Here is a 20,795-nt window from a genome sequence, read left to right as displayed (position 1 = left end):
GCAGTATATTACTGAAATGTTAGCAATAAAGTAAAACCTGTATTACACCTTAGAAATGTACCTAACCTTAGCAAATAAAAGAGCAGCCATTGTTTTCCAATATAAATTGTATTTTAATTCCTTGCCATTTTGCAAAGTATCTTCTTTTGTCAGTGAATAGAAACATTCTTATTTCCATTCAAAGGCTGAAAACGTCATACATGTCAAACTGACACAGGTGCTCAGCTTGTTAAGACAATGTAACCCTTTGAAAGTGATTTTTTTTTTTAAATAAAAATGTCAGTCAGTGTGTTTGGTGCAACATTCAAATTAGTTTTTATTAAAAATTATTTTTACTTTTTGAGATACAGCTGCTGAGTATTCTCTATATAGAGCAGCTGTATCGTTCGCTGAACCCTGGACTTGTCAGGTCTGCGGGACTAATGGGTTCAGTGAAAGCGGGTCCTGCGTGTCTCTGACACGCGGGATCCACCTGTTATCCATCACATCTAAGTTATGAACTGAGATGTGATAGATTACAGATGGATCCTGCGTGTCAGAGACTCACAGGTCCCGCTGACACTGAACCCTTCAGGTCTGCAGGACTGACAGATTCAGGTATTAGCGAAAGATACAGCTGTTCTGCATAGATAATACAAAGCAGCTTTACCTCAAAAAGTAAAAATAATTTTTAATAAAAACTCATTTGAAAGTTACACCAAACACACTGACTGACATTTTTATTATACAAAACAAAAATTACTTTCAAAGGTTTACATAGTCTTTAGATTTTTCTGGGATTATGACCATAAAATAGTAGATGCGAATCCACAGCAAAATCCATATGTATTACATGCACAGTTTTCATGGATTTCACCCTTTGCAATTCTGCAAGATAAACATGCAGTGGGGTTTTAAAATATCTGCAGCATTCCCTGAAATAGTCACAAATGTTTTAAAACCCCATTCACATGTATTGTACATTTCTGAAGGTTTTTAGCTAGTAATCCCTAGAAATCGGTACGGTATATTTAAAAAGGTTTGATTATGGCAATAGAAATCTTTTTTATGAACCCATAAAATCCCTTTAAGACTGTATCAGATCTCTCTCTCTCTCTTCACATCAGCGTTGCCCTCCCGTTCATGGGTTCCATCAGACCTTTCCGGCGGAGGAACCCATGAACGGAAAGTCAAACAGAAACCATACCTTCCGTTTGCATTACCATTGATTGCAATGGTAATGCTTCCGTTGCAAATGGTATTCCGTTTGTCTCCGTTCCGTAAGGTTTCTTTTTATTCGGCATAAACAATATCGCAGTCGACTGTAATGCAAATGGAAGCTATGGTTTCTGTTTGCCTTTCCGTTCATGGGTTAATCCGACGGAAAGGTCTAGTGGAAACCATGAAGGGAAGCGTGACACTGATGTGAACATGCCCTAAACCAGAATTTTTCCATTCACAGACAACCAGCAGATATCTTGAAAAGGATGAGAATTTGAAATACAAATTATATTGGAAAGTTGCATAACATTCAGTACAGTGATTAAAATTTAGTTACATAAAACCGAAACTGGAACCACTAAGTAAGCACTAGGTCCTTGCAAAGCTAAACCAGGTAAATAAAGAAACTTTTTGACATGGTCTAAAAGGTATAATATGTTTAAAAAGAAAAAAACATAATAAAGGCTAAGCCCAATAACTACCCTGTCTAGTGTTTACCATGCAATCAATTCATGTCCAACATAATTAACATGAAGGGGAGAATTTATGTCTATCCTATATTTATATAGCACCAACATATTTTGCAATGCCCCACAGAGACTGTATTCATACAGACAGGTAAAAAGAGCTCACAGTCTAATTTCCCCACCGCATACTGGAACTAATTTTTCAGACAGCCACTTAACCTGCCAGTTACGGTTCTAAACAGTAGGAAATCCATGTGAACCAAAAGAGGACATGCAAATATCAGAAAGGGGGTGCAGCTTTTGGAGACAGCCCCATGACCACCAACTGTAATGATGGGGTAGGGAGACAGACAGGTGAGCCCTAATCTACCCGCCACTCAGTCCCTGCCTACTTGCAACGACCCGCCCTAGGCGACGGGGTACAACTGGGCGATGGTCCCTACACTCAATAGGTGCACGACAGACAAACAGACAAGGGTACAAAGAAGTCGGGGAAATGGGGAAGTTGCCCACGGGAACACCGTGAGCAACAAGCGAGGTGAACGAGCCGAGTCAAACCAGGAGATGAGCGAGGTACAAAACGCAGAGCAGAAGAGTGGTCAGTAAAGCCAAGGTCAATAACAAGCAGAGGGTCAGTAGTTCAAGAAGCTGCAGCAGGGCCAGGAAACCAGCAGAGAAGAATCACAAGCAAAGGAGGAACAGGAAAGGCAGGTATAAATAGACAGAGGGCGGGAGCTAGCTCCGTCTGGCCAGGCTCTGATAGGCTCTCCCACTCCTAAGCCTGCCATCCTGAGTGGTGGAAGATGGAGTCAGTCTCACAGACATAGAAGCAGGTGCAGACTGATTACCTATGGGCATTGACACAGAAGCTGTGTCTGGCAAATCCTTTACACCAACCTTCTCTTCTTTGTATTGTACAATCTAGGACACCTAACCATGCAGTGTGTATTATTGGGGTGATTTAAAGAATATTGCAGAATATATGAGATTAAATGTTTCTTGTTTTTCTTTTCAGTTTTTCCCTTTTTCCTACGATGAAGGAGAAGGCTACTGCAGTTTTGTTGGGTAAGTGTTATAGAAGTTAAAGACAGAATGTAAAGAGAATTGGTACACGCTAACCATATTTCAAATGGCAATACACATTTACCTTATCTAATAATAAAAAAAAATAGTCTGAATGTGTTCAATGAACAGTAATATTACATTTAAAGGCACACGTCAAGCAGAACTTATAGTACAGGGCCAGATAGGGAGGTACATGACACAAGATTTCTTTCCTTGGCCCTCATTGAATTCATGTGTCATGCACCGACTCTGTATAACACATAACATAACCCAGTACACAAATTTTGTCCGGAGTTTTCCTTAACAAAAAACATACAAACATTATGTCCTGTTTCGTGAATGACAATATAATGCCTGCCAAGTGTCCCTCCTTGGAGGAAATATTTATTACTTTTCATTAACATCCCACATTGCTCCGTATGAACTGCATTTAAGGGTCTGCGCAAACTGGACAACCCCTTTCCATATGCCCTATTAGGACATATAGATGTCATAGATGGGTTCCCTGCTTAAGATCCCCCTCTATAAGCAAGAACAGATAGCTGGTGCAAAGAGAAGCTCCTGCTCTGGAGGATTTGGCGCTGCCATCTATTCATTTCATAATGTTTTTGCTGATAAATATAAATAAGCAGGTATTCTACGTAAGTTATCAGCTACATACACATTTTATTTACTGGTGATTTGGAACAATCAGTTCCCATTATTCATAAAACAAGTTACTCATAGAAAAACATGAATGAATTAAATAATTTGAAAGGATCTTTTGTCACTAGAAATCAATTGAGATTTTAAATCATCCTTCATGTGGCTGAAAAATTTTTTAGGCACCATTTAGTCAAATACTACTACATTAGGCAAGGGGTCATAGCTATAGAGGTGCAGCAATAGCAGTAGTTCCTGGGTACTGGTGCCTGTGGGGGCTCAAAGACACCCATGTCACTTAACAAGACACCGGTATGGCACATGATAGATTGGAGGCTCAGGATTTTGCATTTAGGCCCAAGAGCTTCAAGCTGTTTCTGAGAAATGCACTATATCAGGCACTATTTAGTCAAATACTATGCACAAGCACTGTATATGTTACTGTACCTTTAATCTATCAGTAACCTTTGTTTTGTTCTTTTCTTACAGTTTTGATTCTCTCATGTACATGTGTATCCTCCAAGAAGAACAGAAAGAATAAGCAACGTATGTTTTGTTATTTCTTGTATTCTTTTTTTAAAACAACTATAGTGCCACCTAGTGGTCTCATTGATGTAAAGCACTATTATTTCTCGCAAACATTTATCGACACATTTTGTTTATAACTGTGGATTTGTTATAATCCACAGTTATGATTACAGTCAGTTAAGTTATAGATGCAAACAATAATAGGAGATAAGACCCTGTTACATAGAATAGAAGTGTTTTATTTGACTATTGGAATGTTTTTCTTGTAACAGTTGTACTCATTGTTCAAAAATATATTTGTGTATTGGCGCATGGCTCAGCCAAGTCTACAATAGATAATAATTGGCACAGTGAAGGAGCAGATACCTTCATAGCAGATATAGCAGCTTCTACTATATGCGTGAGACCTACAGTTTTGTACTCATTAGGACACTTAGAAGAACCAGGAGAGATATTTGAGCAGCTCTGCAGGGCACTGCTCTTGACTGAAGAGTGTCTGCATACAGACTGTATTAGATGGCAGGCCACCAATGATAAGTGGTCATAGTGTGTGCCAGAGGTATCTAATGTGGACTGCAGCCTTGGCACATCAAGTGTGGCTGCGTGTTAGAGCTGTATTTGTCATTGAACTGTTTAACTTGGATGCCATGACAGTTCTTTAAGTATATCTGCTTTCCAAAAACAGCTATGCCACATCTGTATAAGTGTGTATGTGTGTATCAACTAGATAGATAGATAGATAGATAGATAGATAGATAGATAGATAGATAGATAGATAGATAGATAGATAGATAGATAGATAGATAGATAGATGATAGATAGATAGATAGATGTGAATCACGTGCAATATGGTTGATATTTTTGTGTTGTGTTTTACTAGTGTAAGTTTGCACATACAGTATGTAATGTATAAAAGGCAGCTCTTCCACTCCGTCCAGACAAGGATTGATGACTGTTCTATAGACTCACTTCTGTAAACCTTATTGTTTATTTGCACAGATGTGCCTCACATTGACTGTGACATCAAAGCAGGCAAGATAGTCAACCCAGAGTTCCTTGCAAAGTGTCCTGCCGGTTGTCAAGACGGGAAGCATCGTGTATATGGCACGGACATATATGCCTCTTTTTCCAGCATATGCACAGCTGCCATTCACAGGTCTGCAGGTTTGAACACGTGATAATTATATTATTCGCATGATCACAAAATGAACACACATGATTAACATTACGGATGATATTACATTGAACATAATGTTAATTTTTTTTTTTTTATAGCGGTGTAATTGACAACTCAGGAGGGAAGATTTTTGTTCGGAAAGTTGCTGGGCAGTCTGGTTACAAGGGAAGTTTTTCAAATGGGATACGATCACTTTCTCTTCCTCGTTGGAAAGAGTCATTTGTCATAGCAGGTAATAGCTAACTAAGAGATCCCCAAAAATGTTCCTCAGTGCTCATCATACAATGCAGTCGTGATCGGCAGTAGTGTTTTACCGTTCACCATAATGGTAAATAGCCCTTAAATGATCAAAAAAAATCTTAGGCCAGGTATAAACAGGGCAGTATGTATGATGCCATATTTTTAACCAAAGGAAAGGTTTCTCTTTCTCCTCTATTTTGGATCCAAATAGGATTTAGGGGGGAAAAATACAACAAAGACTGCACTGTGTGAACCGGGCCTAATTCCACTTTATTACACTACATTTCCCTTTTGCATGTTTCTCTTCTACACTTTAGTTAATCCATTTTTCTCTGTTACTTCCAGCTACATCTCATAACTAATCTTTTTTTATTTCAGTGCCATTTTGAAACCATCAATATTGCATCTTTTCTAGCTGCCCCTCAGTAAATTTTTAAAGTGAATATCCAACCTTTAACAGCATTTTTAGTTTCTTATTTATTTCAAATTTAAATTCTTTGCAGATTTTTCTTTTTAAATATAATTTCTGATACAAAGCTCCAAATTCCCTGCATAGACATATAGTTAAAGTGGTATTCCTATCGTAAACATTTATGGCACATCCACAGGATATGTCATAAATGCCTGATAGGTGCAGATCCCACCTCTAGGACAGTTATTTGCCAGTGGAAAGGTTACCGAGCATTTTCCCATTGAGGTTTATAGGATTTACGGAAAAATATGAAATTATACAAAAGGCTTCTAACCTCCCTCTAGTGCATACTTGCAAACTTTTGGAAACAGCCCCTAAATTATGACCTTAGGGCAGACTCCCTCTAAATAAAGAACCATGGCTAGACTCCCCCTAAATAAAGACTCCAGACCAGATTCCCCCTAAGCAAAAATTCCAGACTCCCTAAATATAGACCCTAGACCAGACTATACCCTATAAAGATCAACAACCAGACTACTATCCGGTTAATACAGACCCCAGACCAGACATACACATTCCTGCAGTTCCGAATGCCGGCGCAGATAACGTCCTGACGTTAGGGTCAGCGACAGGACGTTGTTTGTGGCAGCCCCAGGAGTGCAGAGGAGTGGGGGAATGGGGAGAGGTGAGTATTTGTGGCGCCCAGGAAATTTTCCTTCTCTTCCGGAAGGTCTTCACTTTTTCCAAGAGTCTCCAAAGAGGGAGTTGGCAACCATGCCCTAGGGACAGATGAAGGCAGCCAGAAGAGTTCTTCTATGAAATTGGCTTTAGTTTGTATGTGTGTTTGTGTGAGAGAAATGAGATTGTGAGATCCACTAATGTAAATTATTACAATTTGTGCAAATGTTGCAAAGTACAGTCATGACTACCAGGGTAGGGCCCACCTTGACTCTGAGGTGAGTTACAGGTAGTGATGATTGTGGCCATAGTAATCATAAGTTTTTTATGTTCTGAGCTATCTTGTAGCCAAGATGATTTATAGGCAATGGGAAATAAATATACACGGACCAAAGGTTTCTAATAGAAAGCCTTTGGAATTTAGGCCACAACTACTATCTTACATATTGCCAGAATGTAAGAGGAAGACCCCTTGTTACATATGTCATACATACTAGCTCCATGAAAATAAATTATATGTATTTCAATGGTTTGTTACTCACCCGAAGGGATGGCCACCGTGCCCATGTGGGACTGCATACTATATTCTTCATGCTAAACTTGTACATTTACAATATGTTTCCTAGCCTTAACCAGCTTACATACTACAGTAGGGATAGCCATGCCAATTTATCATTTTATATATAAGTTATTGAGTAAGGCCGGCCATACATTTCAGAAAGCTGAATGTTCGGCCTACAGCTATACCACCCGACTCCCCCATACACAGACACGCAATGGAGAAAAGAGAGAAAGCCACTGCCAGACTTCTGTGGCAGCGACTTATCTTTTAACAAACAAAAAGGTCAGGCAAGTTGCCAACCCTTCTTACCCCGACATCTACCATCGGGGGGGAGTCGGGACACCGCCACACACACTAAATAGTCGGTGGGGCACACCGAAATCGGCCCGTTCGACCAACATATATCTAATGTATATAGCCACATTTAGACTTATTGGGTAAGACAGTGCTGGAAGAAGATGCTCAGTTGACCGCATATAAAGCATATCCTCCCTTATGTATAAAGTATCATGTATTAGTTTTAATCATTCCTAAAGCTGAATACACTTAAGCTGGCCATACTCGAGTTCGGCCAACAGCTATTCCTCCTGACTACCCCATACACAATAACTTTTGGCTCTGCTAACGTTCGTGTGTTTTCAATAGGGAGAAGGGAGAAAGCCTCAATACGTACAAAAGGATCAGGCATGTTAAAATTTAACATGCCGGCCAATTCTCTCCCACTAACATCTGCCATTAGGGGAGAGTCAGACACCATCATACACATTAGATTGTCGACCGGTACCGGCAGGTTCGGTCGTCATACATCTAATGTGTACGGCCATCTTAAGGGTTGGTTCAGATGTGGTAGAGTTTTTCCGCCATGGATTTTGCCGCAAACCCACAAATATGTTACATGCTACATTTTCTGTGGATTTTGCTATAGATTTGATGCTATTCCATCCTTTGCAAAACATTGCATTTCCGCAACATAATGAGCATTCTGTGAATCAGAAAATCCAGGTTTTTCTCAACTACTAACAGTGGTAACAGTTTTAAAATCCCCATCCACATAAATTTTTAGTGCAGAATTTGGCATGGTCTGAACTTACCTTAAATGGGTTTGCCAGGCAATAAAAACTGATGGCCTATCCTCAGGATAGACCATCAATAGCTGATGGGTCGGGATCAGACTCCCAAAACCCCCACTGATCAGCTGTTTTGAAGAGGACGCAGTGCTCGTACGATCGCTGCTTCCCCTTCATTTCTACTTGCTCACAGTAAATTTTCGACACGCATTTGTCAGCGATTCACAGGTATTGCAGCCTTCTCCCATTCACTTCAATGGGAGAAAAGGCTGCAATACCTGTGAATCCCCACTAAATGGGTGTCGATGATTCACCGTGAGCAAGAAGAATTGAAGGGGAAGCAGCGCGCGTATGAGCGCTGCAACCCCTTCAAAACAGCTTATCGCCTGGGGTTCCGGGAGTCGGACTCCGACCCTTCAGCTATTGATGGCCTGTCCTGAGGATAGGCCATCAAGTTTTATTAGCTGGAAAACACCTTTAAAGGATCTAAATCCATGCAATCAAATCTTGAATTGAATTTTTTTAACATTCGCTGTTTTGAACCAATTTTATGATCCTGTCCATCGTTGTACTATTCAATAAATCTAATGCTTATTGGTTTTGGGCCTATTTTTGAAAATATCTTTATACTAACCCATGTGAGCTAAAACTTAATATAAAATAATTGCATGTGTAGATAACTAATTGAAAGTTTGGACAATTGTGGCAATCCTGGGCTCTGTAACTGACAAATAAAATTATCAGCATGAAACTAACCCTCCCTGCAAAACTAGTTCCCTTCAAAAAGCAATAAAAGCATATATATAATTAGAGTTTCATGAAAATCCCCAACATTTTTATAATACCAATACATTAAGTGCATTAAGTATTCTATTATTTTTAACACTACGGTTATTTAATAGAATCATATTTGGTATTTCTACCCATAAGGTAAAGGAAAGAAAGGTGTCACATATCCCACAGTTCTTGAGTACGTTGAAGTCAAAGTAGGTAAGTTTTTCAAAAACATTTGACACAGAAATTGGTAAATGATACGATTTTACATTAGTAATTTTACTATTAGTATAAGTATAAATATAGCTACTATATAATTGTGATATTAAACATTCAATACATTCTTGTTTGAACAAGTAAAAATATATTAGTAATACAGGCAAGGGTTTCAACTAATCGACTTTTTTAATTTTTTAAGTCCTTAACGTAAAGCCCAAGCTTTACGTTGCCAAATGATAAGTCAAGTAAGGGTATGTTCACACGCTGAGAGGCAGTTACGTGTGAAAAGACAGACTGTTAACAGCTGCCTCGTTTCACACGTAAAAGCTCCTCCTCGTAATTTACGAGGCGTCTGAGACGCTCGTAAACCTTGAGCCGTGCTTCATTGATTTCAATGAAGAACGGCTCAAATTACGTGGCAAAGAAGTGCCCTGCACTTCTTTGCCGAGGCAGTAAATTTACGGGTCGTCGTTTGACAGCTGTCAAACGACGACTCGTAAATAACAGGTCGTCTGCACAGTACGTCGGCAAACCCATTCAAATGAATGGGCAGATGTTTGCCGACGTATTGCAGCCCTATTTTCAGACGTAAAACGAGGCATAATACGCCTCGTATACGTCTGAAATTTGGCCGTGTGAACATACCCTTAGCCAGGAGATAAAAAGCAAAAAATACTCCAGAGAGTATATAATCTTTCTGAAGAGGATATCTATCCAAAACCTAAAATATTAGGATATAAATATATTCCATATTGACAACCTGCAAATTTGCACAGGGGCCTATTAGGTAGGGGGTGGGCACTGTTACCTTGAAAGCAGTTTTCTACTGTCTTTAAAATTGCATATAATAGAATGAATTAAAGGAGTTATCCGGGATTTTAAAATTAATGGCCTATCCTTAGGATAGGCCATCAATATTAGATCGGTGGGGGTCCGACTCTCGTCACCCTGTCGGTCAGCTGTTTGAAGGGGTCGCGATTGAGGCCTGCAGCCTCTTCATTGTTTATATGAATGTCATTTTTACTTAGTATTTGCATACACCGCTAGGGTATGTTCACACGACTTATTTTCAGCCGTATTTCGGGGCGTTTACACCTGAAAAAACGCCTGAAAAAATGGAAGCTGAACGCCTACAGACATCTGCCCATTGAAATCAATGGGAAAAACAGCATTTAGCTCATACGGGGCGTCTGTTTTAAAAAGTGGAGCGTAAAAACACACTCCGCAAAAAGAAGTAGCATGTCACTTCTTGCGACGTCTTTTGGAGCTGATTTTCCATTAAACACTATGAAAAATGCCTCAAAAAACACCTCAAAAGAAGCTTCAAATTAAAAGAAGCTTTATTTTCAGTTTTTCAAAAATGGCTGAAAATCAGTCTGTTTTCTCTGAAATCAGCTCCTTAATTTTCAGCCGTTTTTGACTCAGCATGTGAACATACCCTGAGGATATGTTCACACGGCCTATTTTCAACCGTTTTTCGGGCCGTAAACACCCTGAAAAACGGCTAAAAATACGGGGACTAACCACCTCCAAACATCTGCCCATTGATTTTAATGGGAAAAATGGCGTTCCGTTCCCACGGGGCATTTTTTACGCGGCCGTTTTTAAAAACGGTGCGTAAAAAAACGCCCTGTAAAAATTACGTGCATGTCTCTTCTTGAGCCATTTTTGGTGCCGTTTTTCATTGGGTCAATAGAAAAACAGCTCCAAGAACGGCCGTAAAAAAACACATCAAAAACCGCTTGATGCATAAAAAATAGCTGAAAATCAGAGGCTGTTTTCTCTTGAAAACAGCTCCGTATTTTTCAGCCATTTTTTGTTAAGCGTGTGAACATACTCTAACATTCGTAGCAGCTGTGCAAGGTATTGTAGCACTGTCCCACTCACTGGAATGGGACGACGCTGCAATACCGTTCACAGCCACTACGAAAGTAACGGTGTGCGAAAGTATGAGAAAATGAAATCCTTGTAAACAATAAGGCGGCTGCAGGCTCAGCCGTGGCCCCTTTAAACAGTTGGGCCCACAACGATTTAATATTGATGGTCTCTCTTAGGGATAGGCCATCAATTTTAAAATCCTGGATAAACAATTGATTAACTTTAAAGCTCACTATTATTAGTGGATTGTTGGAGAGATATAAGAGGGCTGCCCTATACTCAACTATTCAAGATCAAGGAGCCCTTATACTGTTCTTGCACGGGGGCCCTCTATTGTCTGTGTCTGTCCCTGATAAACGTATAATAGTAAATCAGAATTTGGAGAATTTGATCATGACGTTTGTTTTACTTACAGAGATACTGGCATTTTTCAGTTTTGTTAGTGACAGCAAGTGCAGCATTATTGGTTGTTACATTTGAATAACCTTCTCAGCAACTCTTGACCAAATGGCATTGTGTTGGCATGTTCACTCAATGATAAAGTTTTTATTTATCAGTTTCGAGAAGCTCATTAAAAAAATGACTACCAATATGGCTGCAGCCCTATTTTCAGACGTAAAACGAGGCATAATACGCCTCGTATACGTCTGAAATTTGGCCGTGTGAACATACCCTTAGCCAGGAGATAAAAAGCAAAAAATACTCCGGAGAGTATATAATCTTTCTGAAGAGGATATCTATCCAAAACCTAAAATATTAGGATATAAATATATTCCATATTGACAACCTGCGAATTTGCACAGGGGCCTATTAGGTAGGGGGTGGGCACTGTTACCTTGAAAGCAGTTTTCTACTGTCTTTAAAATTGCATATAATAGAATGAATTAAAGGAGTTATCCGGGATTTTAAAATTAATGGCCTATCCTTAGGATTGGTTGTTACATTTGAATAACCTTCTCAGCAACTCTTGACCAAATGGCATTGTGTTGGCATGTTCACTCAATGATAAAGTTTTTATTTATCAGTTTCGAGAAGCTCATTAAAAAAATGACTACCAATATGGCTGCACTTCATTTTATCACTTTTGCAAAAATAGCTGCATAGAAAAAAGCAAAATAGTAAGTAAAAGAGTCATAATTACCAAACGTTAGCTAGTGTTGCAACTTCTGATATACTAATATATGGCCATATTTTGGATACATTTGGGTGGAAATCCTCTACCAATACAACAAAAATATAAATTTATCTTGAAGAAACGGTACAGAGAGAAGCACCACCTCCAACTGTAGCAACAACAACTCAGGCCACTACTATTCCTACCACCACTACTACAACTCCAGAACCTACAACTCCACAGCCCACCACAACAAAACCTACTACCACCCCCACTACTACAACAACAACCACAACAACTACTACAGCGACAGCAAGGATGAGGCCACCCCTTGTACGAGCAAGAGATACAGGTCAGTTTGTTGGAGTAAATCCATAAAGTATACTCTGATCATGATAAATGTGTGATTGAATAAAGGTCTACTTTTCAAAAGTTTGAGCCTTACTAAGGGTAGGCGCGGCTGCCAAATACCTTGTTAAGGGGTATTCTGGTTACATGCTCATGCGCACTGCCACTCCATTCATTCTCTATGGGAGCGCCGGAGATAGCCGAGTGCAGTGTTCGGCTTTTTCATGCGCTGCCATACAGAATGAATAGGGGGTAACTTGTTGTAACCTGCAAAATCGTGCAGTCATAAAGGGTGTATTAATTCATGGCCGCACGATTTTGCAGATAAAGGGATGGTTTACCCACATTAACGTGCCACTAACAGGCTGGTTGACAGCCGCACCGAACATGGTGCCGGTGAGGTTGTTACCCGCATTGCGACCGTGTCAGGGCCACTACGTATGGCCTTACCCTAAGAGTTTTAGGCCATACTACATAGCACTTTACAGAATCTATTTTCATCCTTACCTGTACAACATGCGTTTCACATGGATTTTCAAAAATTTTACCATTTTTAATATAATTGATCAGCGGTAGATCAAATTATTTTGTACATTTTGTGATACAAGATACTATAGAAATTTTAAATAAAAATTACAATTAATCATAGGGAAACTTCTAAAAATAATGAAAACAGTTAGCATGAAGCTTTTCCTATGATTAACTTCAACTATATAGTAATATTCCCATTATTTACCTCAGTTCATTCTAGGAAAAATTTGACAGATCTGTTATTCTGCTTACATCTGCTTCAAGGCTACATGATAAATTCATGATAGCTTTGATTTTTAATAATCGAAAGGAAGCATAATGGATCATAATAGATCTCACTTACTTTAACACTTTAAGGACATAGTATGTTTTGGGCCTTCAGGATACAGTGATTTTTTTCTGTTTTTGCTTAATGCATTCCAAGTAAAAACTTTTTTATTATTACGTTGATGTAGCTGTATAAGGGTTTGTTTTTTGAGGGATAAGTTGTATTTTTCAGTGGCATCATTTTGGGGTAAATATAATTTATTGATTACATTTTATAATATTTATTTTTGTAAACAATTCCGCCATTGTTTTTTGGAATTTCTTTTCACACTGTTTACCATGTAGTATAAATAACATGTCACATTTATTCTACAGGTTGTTAGCAGCTATAACAAAAATGGATATTATTTTTATGTTTTGCTACTTGTGCATAATAAAAACACTTTTTTATTTTCTCTCGGGGACCTAAACCTGCGATCCTGCAATCACTTCTATAATACATTGCGGGGTGCATTTGGTAAAGTAGCATTGCAATCACATAAAAAATAGGAACCTTGTTTCAAAGATAGTGCACACTACTAAATTTTACCATTTTACCTTACTTTCAGCTGCAAGTAATATCCACCCAGCTTATTCATCAATTGTTGCTGCTTCATCAAGTAAGTTAGTAGGCCAGATTATATTTCCTAAAATATATTTCCGAAAGTTCTTAAAGTACAACATTATTATTGAAAGATAAAAAGTTCCAATGCTATAAAGAAAATTGAAAACCATTTACAAATATTTTACTTCTATCCTGAAATATGATAATATGATCACTCGAAGTTACAGGACTAAATGCTGAAGAACCTGATGACAAGTCCACTTCTTATTTCCGTTAGGAGCATTGTCATCATCAAAACCTTGTATGAATTCAATGGAGCAAATAGAACAATATCTACACACTACCTGGCATGAGGTGCCCCCAGGCGGGTAAACCACAGGCTCAGCCAGTATTTACACTGGGAGGCCAGTAAAAGCAACAATTATTTACCGGCAATGGCAGGTGCCTGTATTTTTGCATAATGAGACAGTTCGTGCACAGTCAGTATGCTTCTTATTTGGTTGGGATACCCCTCCTTTGCCCGGCCACCCAGCCGTAAGAATGTCAGAACTTGGTCAAGTGTGAGATTGGCGCTGGCAGGAGATTGCAATAGGCAGCAGAGAGCCATAGACACTCACATTCAGCAGCCAGACACGTTCACACTACCTGCCTGTGCAGCCCCAAAATTCAACAGAGGAGGTCGGAAAGGAATCATTGTCTCTCTGAAACTCCCAGACCCAAGGGCCCTAACACTCAGCATGAAGTCATGCTCCCAAAACCACACCCACTTTTTATCCATGTTGGCGTATACTTATGTTCGCCATTTTGTGCGGTTTTCTGTAGCAATTTGCTCAAAATTGCTCCAGAAAATACACCCTATACCTGGCCGGTATTTATGTTGGTATATGTAAAGTCATATTTAATTTTGGTGATTAGAATCTATACAAGATCTCCGTGATAATACTAAAACCTGACAGGAATAAGAATGGGAAGTATTGTCATCGTGACCCGGCGGTTTTCCTTTGGGCCAATAACTTCAAAACGATCTCCATAGAAGAAGATGATAAAAAACTGCATTTACTTTATCGATGTACATTAAAGGACCTTTTTATATTTTCTTCTATTAGGTCTCCTTTAAGTTCAGAAGTAGGTGATCATTTTGGGGAGACTCAAGGTGTCATTTATATTGAATATAATGGCTGGTAGTGCACCACGGAGAGGAAGAGAGTGACTAATTCCCAGCGATGGGTCTTGTACATTTGTACATTTATTTATTCATTTTCAATCATGTGGTTGTCACTGGTAGAGGACCTCTAGTGTCCGTGGCAAAGTTTCTCTTAAATAAATCCCTAAAAATAGATTATTAAATGAAAGGTAGATTAAGACTAAATTATAGGGTGTTTTCGGGACATTGATGGTCTATTCTTAGCATATGCCATCAATGTTTGATCGGTGGGGGTCCAATCCCCGTTTACACAGTTACAAACTCATTCATAGCGATGGCTATGTCTGGTACTGCAGCTCATTCCCATTCTCTTGTTTAAGTTATCAAAGTTTAAGTTCCAGAAAAGCCCTTCAAAAATGTAATTGTTAGTTTAATCTTAATTTCAGGGCAAGCAGTGCCAGCCGCACAAGGCAGAGTGCCAAGTCAAGGTATGTCTAATTTTCCTGCTAGCTTGAAACATTTCATCCACTTTTTTAGTCCAAACTAATCAAGTCATATTGTTTTAAAGTTGTCAGGTCTCCAACAACATATTCAAGTAGCCGACAGATTCAAAGAAGTAATCCAGGTGAGATATGTCTTTAATACATTTATTTAGCCTTATAATGTAGAAATACAGTTCTGTTGTGCATCAAGGCTTTTCCAGGAGGAGCAGCAATGGGATCTTGGTGACAAAACCCTCCTTTCCCAAGAGCCAATTTTGTTATTGGGAACTAGCATTTTGAGGAGACAACGTTGGACAATGGAATTTTCAGGCCTAACAATGACTAGGCCCATCTTTATGAATCCACAAAACAGTAGGGTGTTTATAAACCCCTAAATAAAATTGGTGTTACCCATAGAGTCCTATGAGATTATGGCTATCATATGTCTAGTGAATGTAAGAAAATTAAGAGATCTTGGATGCTAGGGTCAATATTCTATTGCAGCTGATATTTACTCAAAGAAACAGTTTGCGAAAGTTGAACTGACTTGAATGCAAAATTCCATTTTCAATGATGAAAGAAATGGTAATGCACTAAACCGCAAGGGATGTGAAATGTTTAAAAAAATGCATTTTTCAACTGTATTGTTTGTACAAGATTTCATAAAATCCTGTTCACTACAATGGAATATCTGGCCGAAATAATTTACTGCGGCAGCAAATCTATGTCAAAAACACGTCATGAACATAGTCTCAAACTGCACTTTTTATGTTTTCAATATTTTTTTTCAACAGGTGGCGCTATTGTTCTCTCCTCATAGCTCCTAATTTGCCTCATGCAGACTTTTTTAACAGATGTATATGTGTATTATCTCTTTAACAGGTGCCAGTAGAATTCAGCAAATTTTAGCTGAAAAGGCAAGCCAAGGAAATCCGAGTAAGTAAAAGGGAGAATTTTACTGTAGTGTTTATATACAGTAGCAAAATACATTGAAATTCCTTTAATCTTACATCCAGTGAGCAGAGAGAAACAATTATAAACCAGTTATAAACCAGTTATAGAACCAATTATAAAATTCCTCCAACATTCTTATACATCTAACACATTATGAACTATTCTACCCTTACAGTAGAGTCTCATATGCTTATTTTTGACAGTCTAATAATCCAGAATGTCTGATATTCCGGAACCTATCAGGTCCTATTAAAGCCAAACTAAAGGAATTTTATCATATATCCTATTCTTATTTCTTTTTTAACTACATGTATTTCAGAGCAACTCAGATTCCTATATTGGTGCCACTATAGAAATATATTCTCTAAATATGTAAAAAAAAATAAAAACACAACCTCTTTCATTCAAATGGAAACTGATATATGTCACATAGTACAGTGTTTTCAGTCCGTGTTCCCACAGCATACTTTTGCCAGAAATGAGTACAGAGTCTGACATAGGAAAGTAGGAAATCCATTACTTTGAGATAAGCGTTCTTTATTCACCCTGCTGAGATGAAGTCCCAGTTTTGGCAAAAAAAGATATGAAGAGAATATAGACCAAAATGCAGCTGGGTAAACAAACCTCAGTTCAATTTCCCTGCAGCGCCACCATAGGGGAAATTCAGCATTACACAGTACTTATTCAAATCAATGGGTTGTCTGTGTAATGTAGCAAAGGTCAGGTCCTCCAGAGCAAGAAACGTGGTCTGTAACCGCTCTCAACTTTGGCCGAGAGATGATATTCCTGAACAGAGTAGCTCCATCTGTTAATTCAGAATTTCCTAATATGGTATATGAAAATGGGTTTTCTAAATTGGACAACCCCTTTAATTAACAATGTATTGAATTTTTATTTTCAGAGATTGTATCCAAAATCTCTTTGCTATTACCAGAATCACTCCCATTTGTTAATTGAATGATTCAGATGAGAAAGTTAAATTATGAACTGATCATAATGCAATTCCCTAATATGTAAAGTTGCTACAAACCAAATTCTGTATTTAGACAGTTCTGCTTCAATGGTTGACAACACACAAATGAGGTTGCTGTTGTTTGATCCTCAATCATCAAAACAAAATTGATCTATTTTATAAAAATATTACTAAGCTTAAAAAGCATAAGGGCTCAAGCACACAACAAAGCCATGTGCACAAAGTCTTACATAGCATATAGAGTCCCTGGTTCCTAAGGCACTTTATTTACTATATCCTAGAAGCAATAAATCTAGGGGGGAATACCTCCATAATGCACACTCCGATTCCTTTAAGTTTTTTAAAAACTTCATGTGCCTCTTTAAAAAATCGGAGGCATGAGGCGTGGCCTGGACATGGCGCTGGTGAGACGTGTGGTGTGAGAGCTCCGGCGTCCCGACTGACTTCCAGCCCGATTAATAGCGTCTGACAGCACTTTACATCGCACTAATGCGAAGGGGAACACGCGGTAAAGCTACCACACCGGCAAGAAGAGATCAAGGGAGAACGAGAAGCGGCATTCCTCACTACTTTACAGACCCTGGGTCGCCTGCTTCCTCGCCTCAGCAAACCAACATGGCGGGTCGGGGTGCGGCCGCATCTGCAGCGCCTTCAGGAGCGAGGTCGTCCTCGGAGCTGACACAGGACTTTCCAGCTCTTCTGGTCCGGGGTGAGTCTTCCATGGTCCCATCATAGGGCACTGAGCGGGGTCCCGATATGCAGGCACTCACATCACAGATAGCGGCCATTCCCACTAAAACAGACATGGAGGGATATATCTCCCGCCTTGAAGCGGTGTGTAAAACAGAGATAAGTTCTCTGAAAGAGGACATTCACCATATTAATACTGCTGTGGCGGCCATTGAAGTAACCACGCAGACACTCCTACAGCAACAGGTTTCCCAACAAAGTTTATTAGATCAGCATTCTGCCCACATTCAATTATTATTTGATATGGCTGATGACGCTGAAAACCGCAATAGAAGGAATAACATCAGAGTTAGAGGTATCCCTGAAGCTACAGGACCCCAAGATCTCATTCCTACACTGATTGGGATTTTTAACACGCTATTGGAAAAACCGGTTGACACCCGGTTGGAAATAGATAGAGCGCATCGTACCCTGGGTCCGAAAAGCAGAGATCTGGCGAGACCACGTGATGTAGTGTGCAGGATACATTTCTTCCAAATTAAAGAGTCCATTATGCGTCAAGCGCGTAACAAAGGTGTTTAGGACTTTGACGGTGCTCCGGTGCAATTGCTGGCAGATCTTTCCCGCTCTACGCTGGCTAAACGGAGAGCATTGAGGCCGCTACTAATGGTACTTCGGGAGAAAGATATTCCGTATTCGTGGGGATACCCGTTTCAATTGCAAGTTCGACGAGGTTCGGCTACCTACTCGGTGTACTCCCCAGATGACATCCCCGAGTTCACAGCAGCTCTGGACTTGCCTGCTATTGTTATTTCTGATTGGCCGCTCTTCCCGCCATTACCACAGCGCCCGCCATGGCGTAACTCCAGGGTGGAAAATTATTCAGCTCCAGCCCGCTGTAGACGACTTCTGGCGCCGATGGTCCCGGAATCAAATCGGTTGGAATCATGATGCGACATTAGCTTCTCCCATAGCCTCGCAGGACTTCCTTGAACGTGATGCTGTTTTTTGAGGCTAGGGGTAATGTGCGGACATGGTCCTGTCCTAAACATGGGATTTATTATGTTGCTGCTTTCCTACTTTTCCCCAGATTTTGAGTTACAAAAATGTTACTTGTCATGTTACAGCATGGTTTTACAGGCCCGGAGAGGGAGCAGGAAGGTATAGCTGGGGCGCGAGCATAACTTGCTCTTATTGGTAGCCAGGCCCTAAGATGAAACAGTAGGTGGGAGAAGCCCGGGTTGTAATGGTTCATAGCCTCGAATTTCTTAATCCCTCGAAGTTCTTAATCCCTCTGATGCTTTCTGGGGAATGTCTATTTATAGCTGTTCCCTCCACCTTTCTAGCGGGGCCTGATATATTATATTATAGTATACATTATATTGCTTTATGTTATTGTTCCTTCCCTTGAACGTGATGATGTCATGCATTTGTGTGGTTCTTTTACAGGTGCCCTTTAAGGGCTAAACATATCGTTATCCCGCCGCAGTTTCTCTGTTTTCTCTTAATATGGCGGTTGTTTATATCAATGATATCGGGTTAACGGAAGTTGGTTGGGATCATCCTTCTTCCATAGTTCAGTCAACTCCGTACGTAGGTGGTGTTCTGCTACGCAGTGAACACTTTACATATACCTCTTTCCCCTCAACTTAGTGGTTTTGGGGCTGGAACACCATCTGTGGTGTTTTCCATAGTGTCTTAATTGTTTTCTGTCTATCTTTGTTAATTGTTTCTCCTTTTCTCCCTCTCTGTCCCACTCCCTTCCCCACTTGTCGCCGTCCTCATTCCTGATGGAGTCTCTCAATTGCTGCTCGTTGAATGTGCGTGGATTTAACACGCCGCAGAAACGCTCTCAGATTTTGTATAATATGCACAAGCAGCGTGTCCAGATTTTGTTTCTACAGGAGACGCATTTTAGGAGTGAACATGTGCCTACTTTGACTCATAGGTACTATACACAGTGGTTCCATAGTACCAACCCGGAAGCTAAGTCAAGAGGAGTGAGTATTGCGATACATAGATCTCTGCCGGTGTCTATTGTAGAAACCCGATCTGATGCTCATGGGCGCTTTTTGTTTGTGAAACTTCAGGTCTGTGGGAAAATGTTCACAGTGGCTAATCTGTACCTCCCTAATCATGATCAGGTGCGCACTTGCAGGAGCTACTTGACAGAACTTGCCAACTTCACAGAGGGCCTCTTGATCACTGCAGGTGACTTTAACTTTGTCTTAGACCGAGTTATGGACTCGTCTTCGGGCAGGTCCTCGGTAGCAGCAACACAACTATCTGCTCTTAAGGCTAAACTTTTTGCAATGCAGCTGGTGGATGTTTGGAGGATACTTAACCCTCAAACAAGGGATTATACCTTCTATTCTGCGGTCCATGACATGTACAGCAGGATAGACATGTTCTTTGTGAGTCATCACCTATTGTCCTGGGCTCCGGCGTCTCGGATTGGTTCGATGATCTGGACAGATCATGCGCCAGTTTTCCTCTCACTACGGTTCCCTGGGGGGGAGGCGAGGGAATGGCATTGGAAGCTAAATCCTCTTCTTTTGAAGGATTCGGTGTGTCGAGCGGCTGTTACCCGTTCGATCTCAGAGTTCTTAGATCATCACAACCTAGATCCCACCCCCCTACCGATACAGTGGGAAGCGCTGAAAAGTGTCGTGAGAGGTATCTTTATCCAACAGGGCTCCAGGCTTAAAAAAGAGAGAGCTTTTAAAATGAAGAAGTTACTGTCTTGTATTCAGTCCCTAGAGTCTGCACATAAACAGTC

General features: G+C 39.9%; 1 protein-coding gene across 1 annotated transcript in view; it reads left to right on the top strand.

Moving 5' to 3' along the window:
• The window catches only part of VIT (vitrin), a 114,009-nt gene that overhangs the window by 42,406 nt on the left and 50,808 nt on the right, over positions 1-20,795 (top strand). The window contains exons 2-11 of the mRNA XM_075864442.1: positions 2,683-2,732; positions 3,864-3,920; positions 4,902-5,058; positions 5,178-5,311; positions 8,969-9,028; positions 12,163-12,375; positions 13,778-13,828; positions 15,364-15,405; positions 15,486-15,542; positions 16,282-16,335. Coding sequence (XP_075720557.1) covers positions 2,702-2,732; positions 3,864-3,920; positions 4,902-5,058; positions 5,178-5,311; positions 8,969-9,028; positions 12,163-12,375; positions 13,778-13,828; positions 15,364-15,405; positions 15,486-15,542; positions 16,282-16,335 — 856 coding nt within the window. The 5' untranslated portion in view covers positions 2,683-2,701. The remainder of the gene's footprint in view (positions 1-2,682; positions 2,733-3,863; positions 3,921-4,901; positions 5,059-5,177; positions 5,312-8,968; positions 9,029-12,162; positions 12,376-13,777; positions 13,829-15,363; positions 15,406-15,485; positions 15,543-16,281; positions 16,336-20,795) is intronic.

The sequence above is a fragment of the Rhinoderma darwinii genome, chromosome 4 (genome assembly GCF_050947455.1).
Source record: "Rhinoderma darwinii isolate aRhiDar2 chromosome 4, aRhiDar2.hap1, whole genome shotgun sequence".
NCBI classification, from domain to species: domain Eukaryota; kingdom Metazoa; phylum Chordata; class Amphibia; order Anura; family Rhinodermatidae; genus Rhinoderma; species Rhinoderma darwinii.
Note: the sequence above shows the minus strand (reverse complement) of the source record. Positions and strands in the feature narration are given on the sequence as shown.